General features: G+C 30.0%; 1 protein-coding gene across 4 annotated transcripts; it reads left to right on the forward strand.

Moving 5' to 3' along the window:
• The first annotated feature begins 7,616 nt into the window (after positions 1–7,616).
• On the forward strand, positions 7,617–23,865 carry LOC126780245 (G-protein coupled receptor 52). Of its 4 annotated transcripts, none has more exons than XM_050504547.1 (6): positions 7,617–7,690; positions 10,032–10,210; positions 19,942–20,007; positions 20,884–21,056; positions 21,175–21,431; positions 23,012–23,865. In XM_050504547.1, the coding sequence occupies exons 4-6, from the start codon at positions 20,891–20,893 to the stop codon at positions 23,606–23,608; spliced, it is 1,020 nt and encodes a 339-aa protein (XP_050360504.1). In that variant the 5' UTR covers positions 7,617–7,690; positions 10,032–10,210; positions 19,942–20,007; positions 20,884–20,890; the 3' UTR covers positions 23,609–23,865. The 4 variants fall into 4 exon arrangements, with proteins under 4 accessions (XP_050360504.1, XP_050360507.1, XP_050360505.1 ...); XM_050504550.1 differs by having other exon boundaries at positions 21,175–21,419; XM_050504548.1 differs by lacking the exon at positions 10,032–10,210.
• Positions 23,866–24,081: the final 216 nt, after the last annotated feature.

Genomic DNA, 24,081 nt, shown 5'->3' on the forward strand with positions numbered 1-24,081 from the left:
GAAAACGTTAACCCAAAGTGGATGAACTAATTTATTATTTATTCAAAGCATTTTGAATAAATATAAATAGAACTGTTAAAATGAGGAAGGTGTTAAAAATATTAATGTAGATTGCAGCCGCATGTTACGAGCTTATTTGGTGTAAATCGTTTTATAATCGTTAAACCGAAAATTATTTCAGTAGAGGCCAATTTTATGTGTTAATGGTAGAAAATCAATTATTTAATCATATATTTTTAATAATCAGCTTTAATATACTTTAATAATTGTAAATATAAAAGTAGAAGTCACCTAAAGTGAGTTAACCAACAGATGTTTTGTTGCCAGACAAAAATTTAAAAAATTAAATTAATTTTTTGACCTTAGTAAGTAAAATAACCAACGAAAACAAATTATTATGATAACATAGGCTTTCCCCTGCGTAATAAAAATAATCTTATTTAAAAAAAGAAAAACTGAAAAAGAACAAAGACATGTAATATTATTAAAATAAACTTATATTTTAGGCAAATTAGTATTTCTATGTGTAAATAAAGCAAAGACAAAAAAGTGTGATATAATAACTAATAAACATGGGCGGAGCCAGGTGTGAGTAGGGGTGGATTCGGCATCATCAGGTTAATTTGTATCGTTTTACTTGCCCCACCCAAGTAAAACGATCGGTAGTTGATACATACAAATTATTCATGAACAGTGTTTAGTTTCCAACCTCAATCATAATGCCATTAAAATATTGATATAGAAGTAGAAATCGACATTTTGCTCAAAGCTAAAATTCAAAGTAAATACAAAATTAGAAATAGCTGGAAAAAATAGCGTAAACGTACGTATATAAATCTAAGTTAAAACTATAAATGCGAATTTTACTGTGTCTGTCTGTTATTCGTTCACGGCTAAACTACTGAGACCAGTTTGATGAGATTTGGTTCAAGCTTAGAGCCCAACGACGTAAGTTACATTTTTATACCAAACATTTGCCCGTCTCCCCCCTAACACGCAGACGAAGTCTCGGGCGAAAACTAATAATATATATTTAGCTCACGTTCGCAACTAACTTCGTAATGTCACATATCTGTTGTGTTGTTGACATATCTGTTCCACCATAAAATTTTACTCTTCTGAATCGCATGAAGAAGTATAACTACAATTAAATAATTTAAGTTAATTTGTGATTAAAGTACTATGAAATCAATCATCTCGTCACGGTATTTACACTATCAAAAAATGTTAATAAAAGTTTTTGGAATATTAATTATTAAGAATTGTTATATTATTCATACTATAGCATTACAGGGTGAGCGATTTTTGAATTGTTACATAAAAATGCGAATATAAAAAATCAATTACATTTATTAAACACTGAAAGTGACCATTTCATGTAATTTTTATATATAATAAACAAATCAAAGGAACTGTTACAGTATTATATGATTTAATCCTAATGATTGAATTCGAAATGACCCCTTCAGATTAACCCCTGTGTGTTATGTATATATATATATATATATATATATATATATATATATATATATATATATATATATATATATATAGGTAAGGATGTGCGCCTGTGTGCAATTAATAGGGTTTTGGGGATATGTCAAATGCTAAGAGTATAAAAGTGTTTTCATTCTAAAACCTATATATTTGAATGTTAGAAAGGATATATTTATTATATCGATATCTGCTTTACATTCATTTTGAAAATATGAATTACCAAGAGTGCGGAGTCATTGTAGTTATCCATGTGCCGCACGTCTACGCCGTAAGGGTTATGTTTAAAATCTTTGAGAATCAATTCCAGTAAAATATGTTCAATAATTATTAGATACATTCAATGGAGCGGAAAGTGTATACTCATTTAAAATTTAAATAAAACTACTTATAAAAATCCAGCATCGAAGCCATCGTATTATGGGTAATTAGAAAGAGTAATTGGTGGTGAATAGTACAACTAAGATTACGTACAATTTTCCGAGACAAAAAAAATGTGTTCTCTGATCAGTATAAAGAAGTAGGAAAGTAATAAAAGGTGTAAACAGAATCATTGTATAGATTTAATATATAAAGACGAGCTCTAAATTTTTATTCATATTAATTTAAATGAAATTTTTGGTTAACGCCTTTATGATAAAAATATTTGTGTGTTGAATATTTAATATATTTGACTTTTATTCAATATATAAGTAAAAACCACGGCGGTTTTTATTAATATTTTAATGTGAATCGATTGTGTTGTTAAATTTAATAACGAACTGTATATTTAGACAATTCATGTCATTGGCAATGTTTGGAATTGGTCTAAACATTACCTTGTAAATAATTTGTTTAGCCATTTTCTTGGGAAAATGAATATATGTCGTGTCTCATCACATACAAAATACAAACAGAGTCTCCTTGACGACAAATGCATTGCGTTGTTGCATTGTTACTAATAGCAACGACGACGACGATGTAGACAGCAACCTTCACAAAAGTCGTTTTGAAAATTAATTATTTAAAAGTAATCAATAATCAATACCGCTGTCGTATCAAGGAAATAAACAGTACAGCTTATGTTTCAAAACGTTTTAAATTTTTGGTGAGGCTATTAACCATTTTATCATTATCAGCCGTGGTCCTAGTGAATTTATATTTTAACAATATTTTTCCTTAATTAGGAAAAAAAAAATTGTACAATCCGTAAACGTACCAATACTAGACTGTTTTTTTTCCAAATATAGTTTTTAACTTACTTGTTGAGCTATTTAGCAGTCTAATAAGCTAGCATGCTGATTAGACTGCAGCCCTTGTGATGAGTTTCATCCGTGGGTACATTTATAATATTTTTTGTCATGAAATGCCGTACTAGTAATTTATTATATCATGTTTAATAATAGTAAGAAATACTGTTGTGTTTATGTGTTATAATATTTTCCTATACAAAAATTTTAACACAATTTACTTCTGACTGAAATGTACTATACATTTCATCTTTTTGTAGTCGTACGTCTTTATTTTGGTTAAAAACTTTTTTTTACTAAGTAACATTAAACCACTACTTATATATTAAAATTTCTTGTTGTGATTTTTAACAACGTGCGACGTTAAATTTCACGATACGACGTCGTAACGTGTTCACGTGTAGTGCACTTGAAAACTATAAATTAAAGAAATTATACTGATATTTATTTAAATTTAAGAAATTATACTGATATTTATTTTGACCGAAATAGGTACAGTATTTTCACTTGTGGTGTAAGTCAAAATCGATATGTATTATTTTCATTTTATTAAAGTAACAAACTCTTTTTCATCAGCTTGCATACGTACAACTAAACCATTTGTATTTCTCCAAAAAGCAGGAGTTGGGACAGAGCTAGAAGTTTCCTTTTTTAGTTTTCAATTTATGTGAAAGTATTATTATTTTAATTAATAGTACTATTATAATAATTTGTACTACATTTTACAATTACACAATTTAATATATAATTTGTACTACATTAATAAAAGGGATTATTAAAAGCGTGACTTCGTCCAATTAACCATTATTAACCTAATATAATTAATAATATCCAAACAAAATGCTTCTGCCTGTTGCCTAATTGGGCGGGAAACCAAAAAAAGACGAAGGATTTCGTCCAACTGCAGTACAAATAACAAAACATAGTATAATAATTTTACAATAAACACATAATTATGTGTCTTGCAATTTAATTAATAAAGCAGTTTCTGCACGACGACAAGAACTTTCATAATATTTTTAAAAATAAATTAATGTTATGGATCATATTTAATGTTTATATTTAACGTCTGCTCTTAAAATTAATGTTTGGCGTACATGAAATTAATCCATCAATAAGATGTGACCCACTTAGCCCTGTAATATTCAGTCCAGTTATGCATCCAATATCAGTTAAAAAAATTTGTTACCTACAAGATAGCTTTGAAGAATGTGTTGACTCTTATGTGGCTGTTATTCACGACATTGGCCTAATTCTAGTTCTAATAAATTGCATTAAACATGAAGGATATTCTCAGACTAGACTATTTTCCCTTTTACAAAAATAAAAAAAACAATATTTTTAGTGTTTTTTTTACAGTAGGTTTACCAACACATTCTTTAACTTTGCTCCAATATTCGATGACTCGTTTCTTAATAAATTCTAGTTTTTACTAATTAAAAGAGTATTCAACTAGGATGGGTTATTTATATTTTGTATATATTTTACACGAAATGGCTGAACTATGACAGTGTTTTGTATGCTTTTACGGCTAGCCTACGACCTACGACGCTGTCAGTTTGGCCGAGCGTCGCCAGACTTAATCCCCGGTTCCCGATAGGGAGCGTGGGTTCGGATTTAATACCTGACACAGATTCCATAGCCGGCATTGTTTTTGTTTTTTGTTACATTATATATTTAAAAAATAAATTTAGACTACAAAATCTCCCGACAAACTTTTATATATTACTTGCAAGCTATGCTGGCTTCGCACGGATTTATTTTTCTAATAAAGAAAATGAAAATTGCCCTAAGATATTACGCATAAATTGTTTTATGCCATTAACACTGTACTGAATGGACGAATATAAAAATGCATGAATTAAAATACTTATTTTACCCGTACGACGTCGGGACGTGCAGCTAGTTAAAATATAATATTGAAAAACAGAGGTATAATAATTAAAAAAAAAAAACAACACTCAACTACTATCCTTCTTATAATTCAAAATTATAAAATCACAGTTATTAAACATTAATACTTTAACCATTAAATAATTAAAATAATATCGCAATCAATCCTAAATTAATGCTTACACTTACTATAACCAATGTGGACACATCTAACCAACACAACTGTTTAACTAATTAGAACTAGGGCCCTTATTACGAACTACGAATATAATTAATGATAAAATAAAAATGACCATGAATATTGTAAAAGCAACTATCTAACGACCGCCGCTCGCAACCGCCCGCAGAAAATTGAGTCTGAGGATGTCGTGATCCCTCTGACGTAGCTTCTTTCTTCTACCCGACACTTGTTAAGCTCTGACAAATAATTGGAGGGTAGGATGGATATGTCTCATTTCCTTGCAAATTCTCTAAGAATAATATTATATATTAAACTGACTTTCAAGTTTTGTAATTAATATATGAATTAGGTTTAATTTTCTTATTCGGTTTCAATATGATTGAGTAGTCAAATTGGATAGTTACAGATTTATTTGTTACCTGTCATCCACATTAAGCGTTAGTTTTTATATTCAAATTGGTATTTAATTATAATAGTGTAAATATTATAGTATTAAATGTTAATTTTATTAATATCAATATTTTATTTAGAAAGGCAAAAAAGGACCATACGATTGTTGATAAAAGTTATACAATTTTAATTGAGTTCGCTTTTGCAATTGACTGCTGACGTAAATAATAAAATACTACTCTCGGAATTCACAACATGCAGTGCAGTATTTGTATAATGTACCAGCCGTGTACCTGATGGGACTTCCCACCAAAAACATTGTTTATAAATCTAACGATTTTGCTTAACGTGGATATGAACATACATATGTATACGTGGCAGAGTTGAGTACGACACCTGCTTTATCCTAATATTGGTCTATATCCTAATAATCTCTCTCGTCTTTTAACCCCTGAGCTATCACGGTTCAGGTGGGTTTCTTTACCGAATGTGAACCCGCTAATCTTGATTAAGATCCACGAATTCTATCCTTTATGTAAAAAATATTTAATTTCATACCGCGCAAGTAACTAGCATATGACAATTGCAGATGAAAGCAGAAAGTAGGTCGATTATTAAATTCTTTCTCGTGAAACTCAATATCACACACAGCTATCGATAAAGTACGGAATATAAGCTGTGCGCTTTTTCTTGGTTTAAGTTTCGTGTACATCGTATACAGCGTCATCTGTGACTGGCTACTATACTGTACTATTAAAAAATTACAATAATAAATTACAATTCGTAACGGTGGCACAAATTGGAAGTTACAAACTATAATTATTAGAAGCGGTTTTAACTACCTCGTTAGTTTACTGATTAGCCTACAAGACGGCAGATTCTGGCATCCTGGGTTTTAATCCAGAACTATGCCAAAAGAACGGTTGTTTCGTTTTTTCTTCAAGAAATTCTCAGTATCAGCCCGGAGTTTGGAAACGTTAAGCGTTTACACTCACGGAAACCAGATTGGTCCTACACATAAACTGTTTCCGGTCATCTAGATTTTACCATCCTGTCGGATTGTAATGGAATTAAGAGTGCACATGTATTTGCGGACACAATTGTTATCAAAAATGTCACCTGTTGGCTAGGCTGAATAATTGATATGATATTAATATATCACTTCAATAATAATAATAATTATTAATAGAACATTTTTTGCGTACGTAATGTGAATGCTTACTACCAAAGGGGCATACAGATAAATCACCTTGGAGATGTTTTTCCGTTTGTAGAAGTAGCGACGAGACCTTAGATCGAATTATCATTAACATAAATGATTTATTGGTTGTAAGTGAGGATGAAAATTAATACAAAATGTCTGGCGATAAATAAATTAGTGTTTAAAAATTACATTTTATATGCATAATGTTAAGTAATAATATAAAAGTATGTATTTATTTATCTGCTGAAGGTACTCTACAGCAAACGCATAAAGGTATCCCAGCCGATTTGCTGTAAAGCTTTCTTTAAACCTACCTATCAACAATGTCAAGAACAGATTAACGATGTTCGCTACATCTAGCATTACCCTGCAGTAAATATTAGTCATTTTCGTGTGCTTGTTAAAGAGTTAAAAAATATGCAGTAAGTTATATACAAATTAGTATACATTTAAAAGGTAACTTTGAAATGACTAGAAGCTTAGGCATCTTTACATTAATTAGCGTAGACGCACGAGACCCGTTTGCAGTTTTTAATCATATAATAATAAAAACTTGTGTTGCGATGCCAATGGGGCTGCAGGACCGTGTACACGTAGGCTAATTTTCTTGAAAAAAGACATATAATTGTTCGAATACAATTTGTTATTTAAAAATAATTCGAATTTATCAATATAACAATAATAAAACATTGAACTTTTAACTACAGTCTATTTCGACAAATCTTTAAGCAAATGATGGCAATTTGAATCAATATATTAAAAGTGATATGAAAAATAGAGTTACATTTAATGGAAAGATCGCTCGACTAGACACCGATTGTATTTAAAATATTTTGCTTTTATATCTTTAGTTAAAGTATGACTTGGCGAAAAATCTTAATTTTATTTTATTATTTTAAGATTCTTCTGAAAACTATTTAAATTAAAAATATATGATCAAATTATTAAAAAAAAGGACAAAACATCAAGAATTTCTTAACTAAGAGTATCTCTTATAAATCCGTTGACATAGTAAGTTTTTGTTTTCGTTGCTTTATTATGATTAGTTTTTTGGTAGCTATGGATATAAGTGACCTAATTCGTAATAGGCTGTACTTTAAGTGATAAACAGTAGCAAAACGATGAATCGATGGTGAGAGCGGCATTGCGATCGTGGAGGGGAGCGCGAGGAGTGCGCGCGCTTTCGCCTCTGCAGTGGTAGAGCATCGCTGTCCGTATCCGCGATCCCTCGCCCCATAATACTACCTGTCTACGGAACTTGCTACGCTACTCGGTTCACGCGGACTGGCTATGACGCGGGTAAGTTTAAGCTAATTAAAAAGTTTTTAAACTAGTTAATATAAAGTCTAATTGCGAACTTTTTTATTATTATTATTTTATTTTACTTACGTATATTCAAAAAAATAAAATAAAATTTGAAGCGTTGCGACCGATATAAGTGTACATTAGTAGATAATAACAAATTTATTACAAAATAATTTTCTTTTTAGTTTTTTTAATACATATCGGAAATTAAGCTATTCCACCAATATTCCGTTATGTTATTTTTCACATGGGTGTCGAGTGTCTTTTTCGACCGCGTTGTCAATTGAAATTCGCCACAAACATTTGCAAAAAACGATTCCGTTTTAGTTATGCAATTCAGTTCGGTGTTTTTTTTTGTTTAATATGAATGAAATTGTCGTTATTGTTCGATTTTATTGATTATAGCTTTTATTATTTAACATTTTTACATAAATTAACACACACATTTTTGGCATGCATTAAAGTACTTTATTCAATATTGATGATACGTATGTATTGTCAGTCAAAATGAAACTTTTTTAATTGGTTACAATTTTTAATATCCGAAATAGCGTGGAGAGGTGTGGTTCATGCTTAGGGTGTTAGGTTTTTTTTATTTATTTAAGGTCGCTTTTTAACATGTAAGGTTAACATTAGCAACTACAATAATAGAACAATTCTTATATTAGTTTATAAGCATTAATTACTCTCAAAAATTTTAAGGTTCCTCTATATACTTCTTGATTTAAGCATTATTTTAAACAGTTAGGTAAATTTCATTATTGTAAGTTCGACTAAAAGATGAAAAACAATCAAACCCACATTTACATTTATTTTTGTTGCTTATATTTATTAAGTGGATGTGTGGCATATTTTTACGTCCTATACGCAGTATGGTAATTAATAATTATCTCTTCTACAGCTGAATAAAATAGGTCAAAAATTAAATTTCTTATAACAAATGAGTGAGAGAGAGTTTGTAGTGCTTAATTTTAAAATCTATAAATCTAAATTACATTTTATTAATTGTTAAAATAATGTATATACATTTATAAATTGTTTTAAAATATTATCTTATAATTTAATATATAAAAGCTATTATCTATTATTGTAATAAATAACAAAAACAATTATATTTTGCCTTCTTGTTTCTTGTTTACCGTATAACCTACCTACAATATTATATAAAATAATTTATGTCCTTCTCAAAACTATTTATTAATTAGGTTGGTGGAAGCCACAAACAAATGTAATTATAAGTATATATATTATATGAGTATATAATAAATTTAATAGAATAAATCTATGAATTGTACGGCGGACGTAAATCTAACCATGTATAGTGGTTTAAAATAGGCTTATTACAGATGGCTGCGTGCGAGAATAACATCAATAATAATCTATATACTATTAGGTTAGCTTGTAGGAATTTAAAAACTTTATAAATTAATTATAAACTTTATAAATCAATCTGTGTTTGTATTTAAATAATGCGGTAAAGTGGTATTAACATCTACAACTAAATACACACATAAATATAACACGTGTATTTGTGGCTGTGTAAATTATTTTACAAATAATACCAGAGCAATCATTTTATAAAAGGTGAAATGTGAAAATTAATTTTCCAATAAGTACATTTACGTACATAATGTGAAGCTTAATTTTTAATGTTGCACCTATTATTTAAAATATCGTAAGTAACGCCGGCTTTATTTCGGCTTAAGTTTTAATTTGTCTGATGTTACATATTTGACCCGAATCTTTTGTAACCTTGATAGGTTTGATACTAAACGTATCACTATGTCAATTATATGATTGAGTATCGGCTTTTTGAAGGTTTTTACATTGCTTTATTTAAATTTCAAGGCATCGTTTTTATCGGATTCACGCTGTTTGTGTTATTTTTTAGATAAATATATAAAATCTGAAGTTTCGCAAAAATTTATGAAAAAGCATTTTATTGAAACTAGCGTACAATAACTTACGATACTTTAAAACTTCTTGCACTAGTTGTGCAGGGCGTGTTCTTTGGATATATCGATACCGTTTCTTAGCTAACTCATAGGATGCATTCTATTTCACGGGGTGAATTCGTATGATCGTTAAATCTCTATATCAACAGGATCTCGATAGATAATCCTTTTATATTAATAATACTAAATACTAGTAACATAATGACCCAAATATTAGTTAAAGTATTACAGTTTATTAAAATATTTTAGTGGATAAAAATTAGTAGGTACAATTATTATAATTGAAAAGGGTTAGGCTTAGGGTTGTTGGGTAAAATTTCCACAGATGTTGGTGTCATAGCAGTAAGGGTTTCTGTTTTTAATGTTCATATCGATTGTAGAAGGGGCGCGCTAACCTTGGGGTGCCCGGCCGCTAGCGGAGCTCCTCGTTTCGACCTTGACTCCTGAATGTACGCCGCGCGCGTCCCCCCTCAGAATAACAAGACGCCCTTACCCGAGACCACGTCACATTATCCCCGCACCCTTAACACGACGCTCGCGTACTCTACACGTAGACACTGTACGTATGTTTTTTTTATAATTTACCAGTTATATTATTAATAAGTGTTTATTAAGTGTGTATAAATGTTAATCAATAATATTATGTTTTAATAAAATTGGACGCTCAATTTAATGAAAAAGATTGTTGTGACGTAAGTAAGGTACCATTCGTGATGTAAGTCGGAGTGGGGCTTAGTATTTCAAATCACGGTAGTAAAGGAAATTCGCATTAAATTTATTTTCCAATAAATTTTCGGTATGAGCTATAATTAAACAAATGTTTTGTAATTTGATGTGTCTTCATCAAGAAAACCATTTTCCTAATTGGTTGTATTTTCAAATACGACATTACAATGTTAGTTTGTTAATATAAGCTATTATGTGTGTGCTGCATTACAAGACATTGAAGATATTTTATTATATAAGGTTACAGACCTTGATCTTCTACACTTAGGTTGGTGTAATTATATTTGTTATTTAAATTGCGAAATGAAAAGCTCGTAATTTAAACAGTGAAAAGCGGCAATAGGAAAATCATTGTTATTTTTTTAATCATACGTTTAAAAGGAATAAGTGTAAAAATAAAACGTTATTTAAAGTGTTATATTATAATTATAACTACTATTTACAAAAGCATAAATACATAGAGAAGTTTCATTCTTGATAACGTTCGTTATATCGATTGAATAATATCCTTTGTAGGTCCATACGTCGTGAATTTATTATGGATACGCCACCATCGATACCTGCGCAAAGGAACAATTTATGAAGGCTGCCATTTAAATTATTCAATGAAATCATTATTCCGTTCCAGTTTTATTAAATTATGTAACAAAACGAGCAATATTTGTGTTTTGAATTAAATAAAAGTAGATTACGTTAGATTTCCATTATTTTTATTCTTTTGGTTTTTCATTAAGCTATGAACATTAGTTACAATTTCTATCATCATATAAATTTAAAGTAATCAAAGTATTTTTTTAATTTTATAGTACGACTTTTGTTTAGTTTAATTTATTATTAAATAAAAAATATAGCCAGTATAATTGTTTTAAATATTTCTTTTAATTATTATGTTTACTTTATTGATAAATTTATTTATTAAAGGTAAGGTATATATAATAAAATATTTACTATAATCTTTTCGATTAGTGCATGCTGTAGGTATTTTATTACAATGTGTAGTATATAGCGAATTATATTGTATATACATATGTGCTGCAAGCGAAATTAACGTGCGTTTTTATATATCAATTACGTAACTTCAAATTAATTGTACATTTTACTTAATTAAAAAAAGTGTATATGTTCATACATTTTGTAAGTAATCTGAGCGCAATAAAGAATAAATAAATAAACAAATATTTAGTTATATGCCGTTTCAATACGTTTTTTTCTGTCTTTTCTACAACTCGAAAAAACTTTTTCACAAATGTAAATAAAAAAAACCATTAAGAATTTTAAATTAAAAATATCACTTTGAATTATAAATAGGTACCTTTTCGTGTTCTTTTGTTTCTATTCGCTACGACTTGTATAGAAACGGATTATAACATTTTTTTCGTTTACTTTTCCAAAGCTATTTACATTTCGCTGGCTTTTTCAATGAACTATTTTCAGTCAGAAATTTCAGTCCGTTGAAAACCGCTTGTGCTATATAAGTTTTAATGCATGTTTAGACGCTCTGATAGTTTCCCTTACTTTGAGCAAACGTTGTAATTTTTTTATTTCAATTTAATAACATAATAGTTAAATATATTCAATGCTTATAATCTCAGATAAATATGTAAGTAAATTTTCCTTTGAAGTTGTTCAAATATCACCTTGATATATCCATTATATAAAGCGATGTTTGTTTGTAAAATACGAAATGTGATGATTTCTATGCATGCAGGCATATATCGATAGTTTGTTTATATTGTCTCGTGTATTAAGCATTGAAGATGTCTATACGTTTAACATTACTATGTACACATTTTATGGTTGTAGGTTATCAAAGCATATACGAGATGCGCTTAAATCTGTTGCGTTAACAGTGAAAATTCTTATACAATTTAATGATCGGTAACAATTTTAGGAGTTTTTCTATATAAAGTAATTATTGAAACTCATTTAAAGTTCTTTTTTTTCCAAAAAATCACGCTTGTTTGTATAGTTCTTATAGTTGAATTGCTTATGTTGTTGGAAATCTTATAAATTGGTTATATGAATTAAATCTTAGAAAATAAAATCTAGTTAAAGAACAGTTTTAAAATTTTCAAACAATATTTTAAAGTAAGTTTTGAGTGTATTTAAAAATATGTTGAAACAATCTTTTATAACTAATAAACATGAAATATACAAAATATTGTATTCTTATCTTCATCAAATCGTATATTAGCGTTATACACCCGTGAATTTTTCGGGATTAAAATTCACATTAGCCGTAGAATATATACTGTTAATTGGATATTTTATGAAAAAACAGCAATAGGAAAAAATAATGGTTGATTATTTTTTATTATATTATTTTACTACCAAACAGCAATACGCTTGTTGTGTTTCGGTTGGAACAGTGAGTGAGCCAGTAACTACAGACATAAGGGACTAAACATCATAGTTCCCAAGGTAGGTGGCATATTAATGATGTAAGAAAGGGTTAATATTTCTTTCGGCGCCAATGTCTATGCGTGGTGGTGACCATCAGGTGACCCGCCGGTCAACCTCCTATATAAATAAAAGATAAAATATTTCTTCAAAATCGAAATCCAATTTCTTTTAAACATTTATTTTTAATATAATACGATATTTATAAAGTTTTAAATATTTTTACTAAAATTTGTCAAACTGTAAGGAATTATAATAAATTAAATGCATTGTTTAACAGAAATGCAAGTATAGGTGTCTGTTAAAAGCTCTTTCTATTATAATAGGTCTGACTATTATAACGTGTGAGATGTAAAACACGTCTAAAGGTTTTAAAGCTCCTTTCATGTTTAAATGCTTCATTATAACACATGACGTGTGAAACAGGATAAAAACACGTTATACATAATATATTGTAGCCGAGATGGCTCAGTGTTTGGAACGCGTGATTCAAACTCGGGTAAGCACCACTGAATTTTCATGTGCTTAATTTGTGTTTATAATTCGTCTCGTGTTTGACGGTGAAGGAAAACATAGTGAGGAAACCTCATCATCATCATCATATCAGCTGGAAGACGTCCACTGCTAAACAAAGGCCTCCCCAAAGGATTTCCACGTTGGCCGGTCTTGCGCTGCCCGCATCCAACGGCTTCCCGGGACTCGTTCTATGTCGTCGGTCCTTGTAGGGGGCCTGCCCATGCTGCGTCTTCCGGTTCGTGGTTGCCACTCGAGAACCTATCTGCCCCAGCGGCCGTCGGTTCTGCGAGTGCTCACTGCCACTTCAATTTAGCAATTCTTCGGGCTATGTCGGTTACTGTGGTTCGCCTGCGGATTTCATCATTTCTGATTCGATCTCGATAAATTTGAGTGGGTGTAACATGGATGTTCGACATGATTTTTGTCTTGTCCATGTTCATTTTTAGACCCACTTGTTGGGAAACCCTGCTGAGGTCATCGAGCATAGTGCCGAGGTCTTCCAAGGTCTCAGACATAATTACAATGTCATCGGCAAATCGAAGATGAGTGATGTACTCGCCGTTGATATTGATGCCAAGTCCGTTCCAGTCCAGAAGCTTGAAAACATCTTCCAATGCAGCGGTAAATAGTTTCGGAGATATCACGTTTCCCTGACTTACACCTCTCTGCAGTTGGATAGGTTTTGAGTTCTGATCCTGTAGTCGGATCCACATGGTGGCGTTCTCGTACAAGCTCGTACTTTAACACCCTGATGTACCGATAATCAATTTAGAAAAGATAAGATAAGAATCAAGATTATCAGAGCCCCATTTGGTGATGAGCTCTAATGTCCCATCGATGATTCTTTCTACCCTATGTTCTTTTTTAGCATATATAATGTTTCTTTTTAAATTATATATATTTTTAAATTCGATTCTTAATTTATATTCTTAATGGGTATAATGAATTTAATGATTTTATTAAAATGGGTTATGTGGAATACGGTAATTCTACGTATTAAAGAGGTCAGTAATAATGTTACCGAACCGATTGTTCGGCTTGTAATGTTCGCGAGGATTATATTAAAATTTGCTGTAAGTTGAGCTAAATGAGTTTATACCAGCTGATCTCATTCCTTGAGCCAATTTTTGTTATTCAACTTGGAGTAATAGATGAAAAATATTCAGCGGAAGCCAAAACTTGAAAATTTTGATATTATGTGATAGTTAAAATAAAAATTAAAATGAAGGATGAGCAGATTAGCTTTGGGCAACTTAATAACTACAGAAGAAGCCTTGAATAACTTAAGTTGATATCTTTCACTAAACAGAAATAAATATAAAATTTATAAATACCTAAATTAGCTGTAATCATAAGTTAATCTGATTTGGTTATTATACAAGATCAGACATGCATGGATTCGGTTTAATGGAAGTATGTTGGAAGTATGCATTTTTACGTCTTATAACGATTGTAGGAAGAATATTTGGTCCATTACTATTTATTATCGCTTCATATCGTATATTTTATAAAATTGCTTACGTCTGCCACGTGAAAACTACTGTTAAATTTAAAGATTAATGATAGTTTACATCTTGAAACAGATTATTAAATATTATTTTTTCTAAAAATTTAAATACTTCCTAAGTAATTGTTGACAAGTCGTTAAGTCGTGAACAGGTTATCGTATTGCAATAAAATGAGTCTTTCGCTTTAATCCATAGTCTTAAAGTAATCCGTAGTCAGTAAATCTTTACATTGTGTAAAGACATTGTTTAATGTTAAGACATTGTTTACTTGCTTAAGCAATGAGATGTCGATATTGAACATAAAATATTATTATATTTCAAGTTAAATATTATTACGACTATTACAAGACTGATGCAAAAGCTGTTTAATGTATAGCAATTCTAAGATTTGTGTTTTGTTTTTAATACGTAAGTTTGTTTTTTTTTGTAAGTTCAATATTATCAGTAATCGAAAAGATTTTTTTGTAAGAAATCATGACGGAAGTTAGGTACCAGTAGGAAAAAATAAATATATTGCGCTAAGTATGGCTTCTCACTCAATGCTAACATTACATAAATATAGAAACAAAATTACAAGTGATTGAATAAAAATGTTTGTAAATATTTTTGTTATATATTTATGTAATATTTTTGTTATATATTTACTGAAAATTTTGTTTTTTTATATTTACTTTTTATTTATGTAAGCTAGATTTCTATAATATACATAGAAACGAATGCACCGATTTAAAAAAAATGTAGTGTAATATATATGATGTAGCTGTCTAATAAATACAACGCTTAAATAATCAAACCCATTGTCCCATTTTTGAGAAAAAAAAAAACATTGATTAGATTGAAATTAACATGTTTTTCCTGATGCTTTTTTTGGTAGAATACTTTTTTAGTACACTCTACTATATTTTAGTATACTTAGATTAGATTCAATATTGAATCATCTAAATCAGTCGAACTTTTTGGAGTAATTCATGAGCAATGAATTTTTTAGCACATTTACGACATTTTTTAGACTAATACATAGTTACTTACTAGAGTAATAATTTATTTCTTTATTTTTTGGTGATCTCGCAGATGCGAGAACACAGCGTTAAATGTTTTAATAAAATTTCACAGAAAGATTCAATTTTTCTATTTAATTATGTATAAATCGTATTCAACGTAACATATTTGATTATCATGTTTCATGTTATTTTTAAATATATTTTTAATTTTTACGCTAGTATTTTAAAAGCTATCTGACGAATTTTACATGTAATTAAATCGTTTGGTGTATACTTTACTTTTAAAGAAATCTTTTAAGCCTATAAAAATAGTTTCTTTCACATTTACGTCAGATATAAAAAGATCATAGTATTCCATTCTTATTGGAAATACGAAAGACCATTTGGCAAGGAGATATGCGCATAAAATGCCCTAAATATTTCTGCGACAGAAAGTGCCGCGGTTTTGGATCAATACTGTGGTTGAGGGTACGCCTACATAGGTCTCCGTATAATTCATTATATAGAACACGGTGACCTTAATTCATGATTAAATTTAAATATAAATTTAAAATGATTCTCTGATGATGTTACGAAGTATAAGTAACGAGAATAAAAAAAACAAACAAAATATCTATATATCGATTTAACTATGTTAATTTAATATGTTATTTTAATAAACTAATTTATTTGAAGTTTTGATTTTTAATGAATTAGATTAATATAATTTACTTTACATATTAATATAAATATAGATACGAATATATATGTAATAATTCTGATTATCTACATTTGAATAATAATTAATTAATATTTTGTGAGAAACATGCCCAACATTGAAATAAATTCTAAGAAATAGATCGCTTTCACTGATATTGAAAAGGAAAGTTACACGCGTCTCTACGGAAATACAATAATTGTAAGCGTATTGAAATGCTGCTTACTATCGTTATTTGAAAGGAAAATAAACAGGGAATACAGAAAGTTAATCAGATTTTATAAAAAACAAAAAATCGGTTTTCATTTGCATTTTATTATTAAATCTTCTTTTTAAATCATTTATTAAATCTTCTTATTTTTAAATCTTCGTATTTATTCAAGCTGAAAATATAAAAATACCAATTTCTTAGTTTTTTCTGTACTTCTGACAACTTGTCTGTAAAATTTCATGATGATTGGTTGAATAGTTAAGACATGACAGCTTCTTTCTTCATTATAAGTTATCTCGAGAAGATTTAGTACATTTTTCGTCACGACGATATTAAATGACATTTAATAGTGCCACATTTATTTTATCCAAAGCTTTTTCTAATTTTTCTTTGAATGTTCATTACCTTTCTCCAATACCATTAATTTTTATTACAAAATTTTATTAGATTTATTTTTTACGAATATCATAAAATTTATTCGTTATTTGTATAGACTTACATACAAACAAAGTGACAAAACTTTATGCATGTACCAGTATTTAAGAATAATACTAAGATTATTTTGATACAAGCTTTCACAACCAATTACATCTAGTCGATTGAATTTTGAAAACAATTGTAATGAGTATCTTGAAGAAAAAAATTTTTAGAAAGTTCTCCAAAAAGATGCCATGAAGTCATGTCTAGATATAATTTTGTACGGCAGATAAATAAATAATTCATTACTCAATCATAGAGTTTAGCGCATTATCCGAAGTTTGTTCAATTAATGGAAAACTTAATAAAATTCAAGCGAGTTGAAATAAAATAACAGTCAAGTATATTTATTTCGAAATGTAGTTTAATTTAAGCGACATGTGATTGTTGATTTATTCATTAAAATAGTATTTTTTAAAACGATTCATCCTTGAATCATCGTACAAATATTTTACTTTTGATTTTGTATGTAAACAATCCTGTACTTTATTCGTAAATACGGTGTTCATCCCAAGTACTCTTGGGATTCTATTATGCAATCTTATTGTACTTAAAAGTTTATGAACCTTTAAGATCGTTTTAAATTCAGTACGATAGTACTAGAGACGAATCTCAATAGATTCTATTCCGAGAAAAAATTCTAATTTATATATAACACCCGGCTTTATTGCCTCCACGAGTGACAGGAGGACTGGAATATTTTCCGCCCAGAGAATCGGACGTTCAATTTAACGGGAAAATGCTGTTAGCATTCTTTCCACCATTCCGCGCGGTACTGAATATGTACAGAAGCTATTTTGAATTTTGAATTAACAATAAAGAAGTAACTATGAAATATAATGTTATATTAATAAAATAATTTTATGTATTAAAATAGGCATGGGGCGTTTTTGTAGTTTTATAATGGATGTTTATATATATATATATATATATATATATATATATATATATATATAGTATTGGTAGGAGGACATGGGCCACCTGATGGTAAGTGGTAACCAACGCCATATATAACCATCACCTATATCGCCAATGCGCCACCAACCTTCGGAACTAAGATGTTATGGTCCTTGTGCCTGTAATTACACTGGCTCACTCACCCTTCAAACCGGCACACATCAATACAATGTACTGCTGCTTTGCGGTAGAATATCTAATGAGTGGGTTGTACCTACCCAGAGAAGCTTGCACAAAGCCCTACCACCAGTGTATATAAAAATATACTCGTAATATACGGCACAAGCTTAATTCAGGTTGTAGCAAAAACAGATTTTGTCAAATATATGTCACCAACAGCGATTTAAAATTAGTTCAAGGAGACTTCTACTTTCGCTTAAAGTTTTACTAACAATAGATTCTGTAACAATGGATCGTTTCGACTTCTGTGTGTATACCGCAACAAAACAAAGCTCTTATAAAGTCCAGAGGTTTCTCTTTGTTCAGATTTTATATTGTTTAAGATTGACGATACCTTACTTCCCATACTATGACGTGTCGTAAATACTTGTAGATACGAATATTGTTTTATACGGTAGATTACAGATACTATAATATAATATAGCTGAGCAGACTCGGTAATAAGAATGCGTGCGTTTTAACCGAAAATTACGGGTTCAGGCTCAGTGGTGAAAGAAAACATTGCTAAAAAACGCGTTGAATATTAGGTTGTTAAGTTAGCTCAGTTTCGTGGTTTTTTAAATAAGTATATTTAATAAATAATAAGAAAATATTTATTTCCTGTAAACACATTATATATTTGTTTATAAATCAAAGAATCTGAGAATCACAAGCTCGAAGCGTAGTGGATTCAATCGAACACGTTCCCTTTTACTTCAGTTTTTTTACTTTTTTAGTACTTCAGACGACAGTGAAACGGTAACTTAGTTCAGGGCATTCACCTTTAAAACAATTTTAAAATACTTTAAATATATCGATACATTTTAACTTTGAAATTAATCAAACAAAATAGTTTGTTTCCTTTAAGTAAAATACGCTTTACTGAAACTTCGCTTCAATTGACATAGCAATTATCGGAAAACGCTCGCGGCCGTAGCGCCGTTGTAGTTATTTTCCATATTTGTTTTATAAAACGGTGACATGTATTTAAATAAAATGAAAGTAACGATATAAGCACTTTATGAAAAAGCGTCCAATTTTTGTTTGGAATTTAAATTGGTTAATCATTACGACTAATAAATATTTTAAATTTAAAGTGCCGTATGTACAATTTTGCACGTTTCCAATTACAGTATTGACTGGTTGCAATGTGATTTCCGTTAACATGATATTCTACTTGTGTAAGTAAAATACTTCACTTTAAAACTTTGCGTGTTCATAAATGGTTTGCTCAATTTTCAAAAACGATTACAATCAAATTCCAACCACTTTGCCATATACATTTTATGTTAATTGGTTTTATCTTGTATGAAAGTGCAGAACAATATATATATTTAAGCAGCTTATATTACTTTTAATTAATATGAACTAATTTATAACGCGCATTTATTACTGTTTAATTTAAATAACTATTTTAATAATCGAAATTTCCAAATATTATCATATTAATTTTAAAATCTAATTTAAAATAAAAGTTAGCGTTATTGAGTTCGTCCGAACACTTATAACAATATTAGGATAAATCATTAAATTAATTGTTTAAGTAATGTGACGAATGAAATTATAAATGCAGCATTGTATTGTTTTTATTTGTATCTTATTTTTCTACTTTCAAGTAACAAGGTATATTATTCGCAGGCATGAAGCAGTTTTCAGAAGATGGCTACCGCCGATATTTTCACACATAAATCTTGAAAATTACTAGTAAGTGTTGTTTATCTTTTAAAACTTGATTTTATCTACCTATCTTTAGTTTAGTAAAGGTTGGTACAGGCGACGTGGATATTGACATTATAATAGCACGGATAACAATAGCACGAAATCACTAAGCAATGCGTACTATTGTTAGGTGCCGATGAGAATAGACTATGTATCGGAGTAACTCCAGGTAAATGACCTACCCTATTGAGGTCAGTTTTATTGACATTGTTGATATCTAAATGATGGAGTTAATGGAGACTACAGGATCAATCTCAATTGAATAATAATATAATATATTGTGTCCAGTCAATCAATCTTCGGGTGTTTATGGATTTTTCCAAAATATGCCGTTGTCTTTTGTCTGTCTGTAGATGAATGCTGTAAATGTACCAATACCATTTCAAAATAAATATATTTACCACAAAGTCTTTGCCCTGTAGTAAGACATACTCTGCTTGTTATTTTACGTTTGATTTATTTTACTAGAGTTGTATTTTTATGAACAAGGATTATAATCGTAAAGGTGGTTTTAAGACACAAGGTAAGGTCCTTTGAACGTCAGCTCTAATTACAGAGTCCGATAAATGTGTGTAAAGTGAAGAATAACTAGAAATGCATTGATCTTTATATGCATATTAAATGATCCGTGAGGACATTATGAATCACCGTTTTGCGTATTGTACGAGTACAAATAGAAATTTACTAGTTAATTTAATTGAAAGTTGAAAGAAACACTTTGGTAGTTATATTTTAGTAACAATTTTAAATATATTGAGAAAATATAGAGAAGCCTTGACGACTTTTATTACGACTATAATAATATTTAATGTTTATTTTAATTATTGTAGTTGTATGAACTAGCTGTTTTCTTTTATATAGAATAACGATGCCGTCCCGCGTGCTGAGTGCTCGAACGGGAAGCGAGGTGAGCGTAGCTGACAGCCCGTTCGCCACCTTCGAGTCGCTCACGCAAGCTGCCGTCATCGCGGTTATGGGTGTGGCCATCGTTGTTTCCAACCTTCTTATCATTGCTGCTTTTCTGAACTTCAAAGGTAATGTACACAACACACACATTATTTAATATCAAGGCCTTAACCGGTATCTGGTTTGAGGGTTTTAGGATTCTTTATGTAATAGTACATATTTGTCATCGACGAATACCATTTACAGGTTTATCGAATGAGGTTATCAACTATTACCTCCTGTCGCTGGCAGTTGCAGATTTGCTATGTGGCCTTTTCGTGGTTCCTCTATCTGTCTATCCTGCTATCACTGGCCGCTGGATGTTTGGAGATCTGATGTGCCGATTGGCCGGCTATGTTGAAGTTACACTTTGGTCCGTCTCTGTATACACGTTCATGTGGATCTCAGTGGATCGGTATCTCGCCGTGAGGAAACCTCTCCGTTATGAGACGGTTAGTTTGACGGTAGATATCTCTTTTCTTATTACTTTTCGTCTTCCACAAACTGGACGCTCTGGTTCTACTGACGTCAAGAGATTGTTCAGGGCGTTAACATCGGGTCTCCATCAAATTAATGAAGTCAGTTTTTTAAACTAAATAGCTTAGTAGAATACAATATTTTCTTCTTTACTAAATACCTCTTCTCTTATTTATGGCCTGATCATTTATGTCTGTTTATAGTTTATTTTATAATCTGGCCAATGTCTTAGTTGCCCAAGCTTACTTCCTGATAGTAAATATTTAAATGTTGTTGAAATATAAGCGAATTAAATGTAATGATTTTTATATTTTCCTAGAGAGCGATATTATACAGCGATTATATAGACGCATTGTGACTCTTCGTTACAGAAATTTATGAAATCATTACACGTCATACTTTTATTACATTGATGGAGAAATCAGATGTAATTGTCATGAACATATCATGAAAATTTTTGCATGAATATAAAAAATCCTTAATATGCCATACTTTTATATTTTTCCTTTTGCCTTGCATGTAAATGAAACTAATACTAAATTACTGTTCATTTAGTTAGAATTCTTGAATGTTGTCATCTAGAGCCAGAATGTCACAATAAATAAGCACAATTTGCACATTTATCCTAGTCACGTTAAATTTGATTAAATACCAAAACAGTGATACTTTATTTCAATAGAAACAAAAATTTCCTCTCATTGGCCCTGCAAAGAAAAATTAAATTTATAATCAGTTTTAAAGTTCAAGGCATTGAAATATAATTCTCAATATAATTCTCAATTTTATATAAGTATATATTTTACGAGCAAAGATGTTTAATTTAAAATGCTTATCAAGGTTTATTATTCAATGTCTTGGAAGTAATTATGTTGCGTCTAATAGGAAAATAGCGATAGATTAGTAAAGCCAGATACTTTTACTTCAGGTCATCATGGTCAGTTCAACTAAATCTTATAAATAGTTTTCTCTGTATCTGTAACAATATCCAATCGTGACAGAATTTTTAAAATATATATTTCTATTAACCCATTTTACCTTTAATTTCTTGTCAATAGTTGTGACCTGCTTTAGTTAACCGTTTTACCTATTATTTATTTAGTGATGAATCAAATCTGGATTCAATTTAAAAATCATTTTTGGATGGATTAGTTTTTTTAACATTGGTATTTGATAAATAGATCATTACGAGAAAATGTTAATTTGAGTATTATCATTATTATTTATATATCAATTATCACTGAAGCTTAAATAAATTTCACCTTGTTTACTGCGACTGATACGCATTTTCTTTACGTGTCTCACGTAACCTTTGTTCACTAATTGTTAATGCAAATAATAATAATAAGTATTTTAACTTATCTTTTTTTTGTGCAGGAATTCTTCAAAAATTCTATGTGCAGTTTCGATTATGTATAATGATAACAATCAAGCTTCAGTTTTGGATAAATGAAACGGCCAAGTATCATTTGGAATATTAACAATCCAGATATTTCATACGTTGATTAGTATTGCACCTTCAAATTATCTAATAAGAAATATGTGTAACAATATTATTACATTAATATAGGTACAAACTCGCACCCGAAGTCAATGCTGGATGGTATTCACCTGGATATCTGCCGCTATGCTCTGTTGTCCGCCTCTCCTTGGATACAAAAAGGAAGCTAATTTCGATAAGGAAACCTTTATTTGTATGTTGGATTGGGGAACGACGTATGCTTACACGGCGACTTTAGTTATTCTCGTTCTCGGGCCGAGCGTTATTTCAATAGTATACAACTACTTCTACATATTCTCCATGAAAAGAAAATTGAATAGCGGAGCTCCGATCCACGATAAGGAATACGCGACTGCGCTTGCCGAGAACCTCTCGAACCCGAGTCATTGGATGAGCTTCATTCTTGTCACCGCTTTTTGGCTCAGCTGGGCTCCGTATTCAGGCGTCAGGCTGTACGAGTACTTCACTGATCAGGAGCTTAAGATACCAATGCTTCACTTCGGCGTCGTTTGGCTCGGGATTTTAAATTCTTTTTGGAAAATTGTCATTCTCATATCTTTCAGCCCTCAATTTCGACTCGCGCTAAGGATATTGTGTTTAACAGCTTGCTGTCGAACGAAAGGCCGCCTGCAAGCTGAATTGATTGGCATGGATAATGATGACTAATTTTACTAACCGTAACGATAATTAAATTAAAAAAAATACTTTAAATATTTATGAATGTTGATTTATTGTTAATTTTCGGTGAATTGAGGGTTTAGAGGTAAAACTTTGTGTGTTTTTGATTCCTATAATATTATGTATCGTTTAGATTTTGCTTACGTTAAATCATAATGCGAACATAAATAAAAGACTGAGAACAGACGTCCAGTTTTTAATTAACAATTCGGTAAATTTTGATTGTTACTATTAGTAATTATTAAAACACGATTCACAACTGGTTATATATTCTGTATTTAATACAGCATTTAGGAAATTATTTATCATAAATATTATTGAAATTGAATGTCTGCTCTCAGCATTACGTTTATAAATATTTAATTATTCGTTTAAATACAACAATAATCACTATAAGTCATTCCTTAAGTTAGGATATAGCTTGTATATTTACACTTGTTCACCGTTTGAAGGTCATTTTA

The sequence above is a fragment of the Nymphalis io genome, chromosome Z (genome assembly GCF_905147045.1).
Source record: "Nymphalis io chromosome Z, ilAglIoxx1.1, whole genome shotgun sequence".
NCBI classification, from domain to species: Eukaryota; Metazoa; Arthropoda; class Insecta; order Lepidoptera; family Nymphalidae; genus Nymphalis; species Nymphalis io.

Coding starts and splice junctions, on each gene's coding strand:
- LOC126780245 (XM_050504547.1), top strand. CDS start 20,891: ATGCCGTCCCGCGTGCTGAGTGCTCGAACGGGAAGCGAGGTGAGCGTA. Junction 21,057..21,174: donor TGCTTTTCTGAACTTCAAAG/GTAATGTACACA, acceptor TACCATTTACAG/GTTTATCGAATGAGGTTATC. Junction 21,432..23,011: donor ATGAGACGGTTAGTTTGACG/GTAGATATCTCT, acceptor ACATTAATATAG/GTACAAACTCGCACCCGAAG.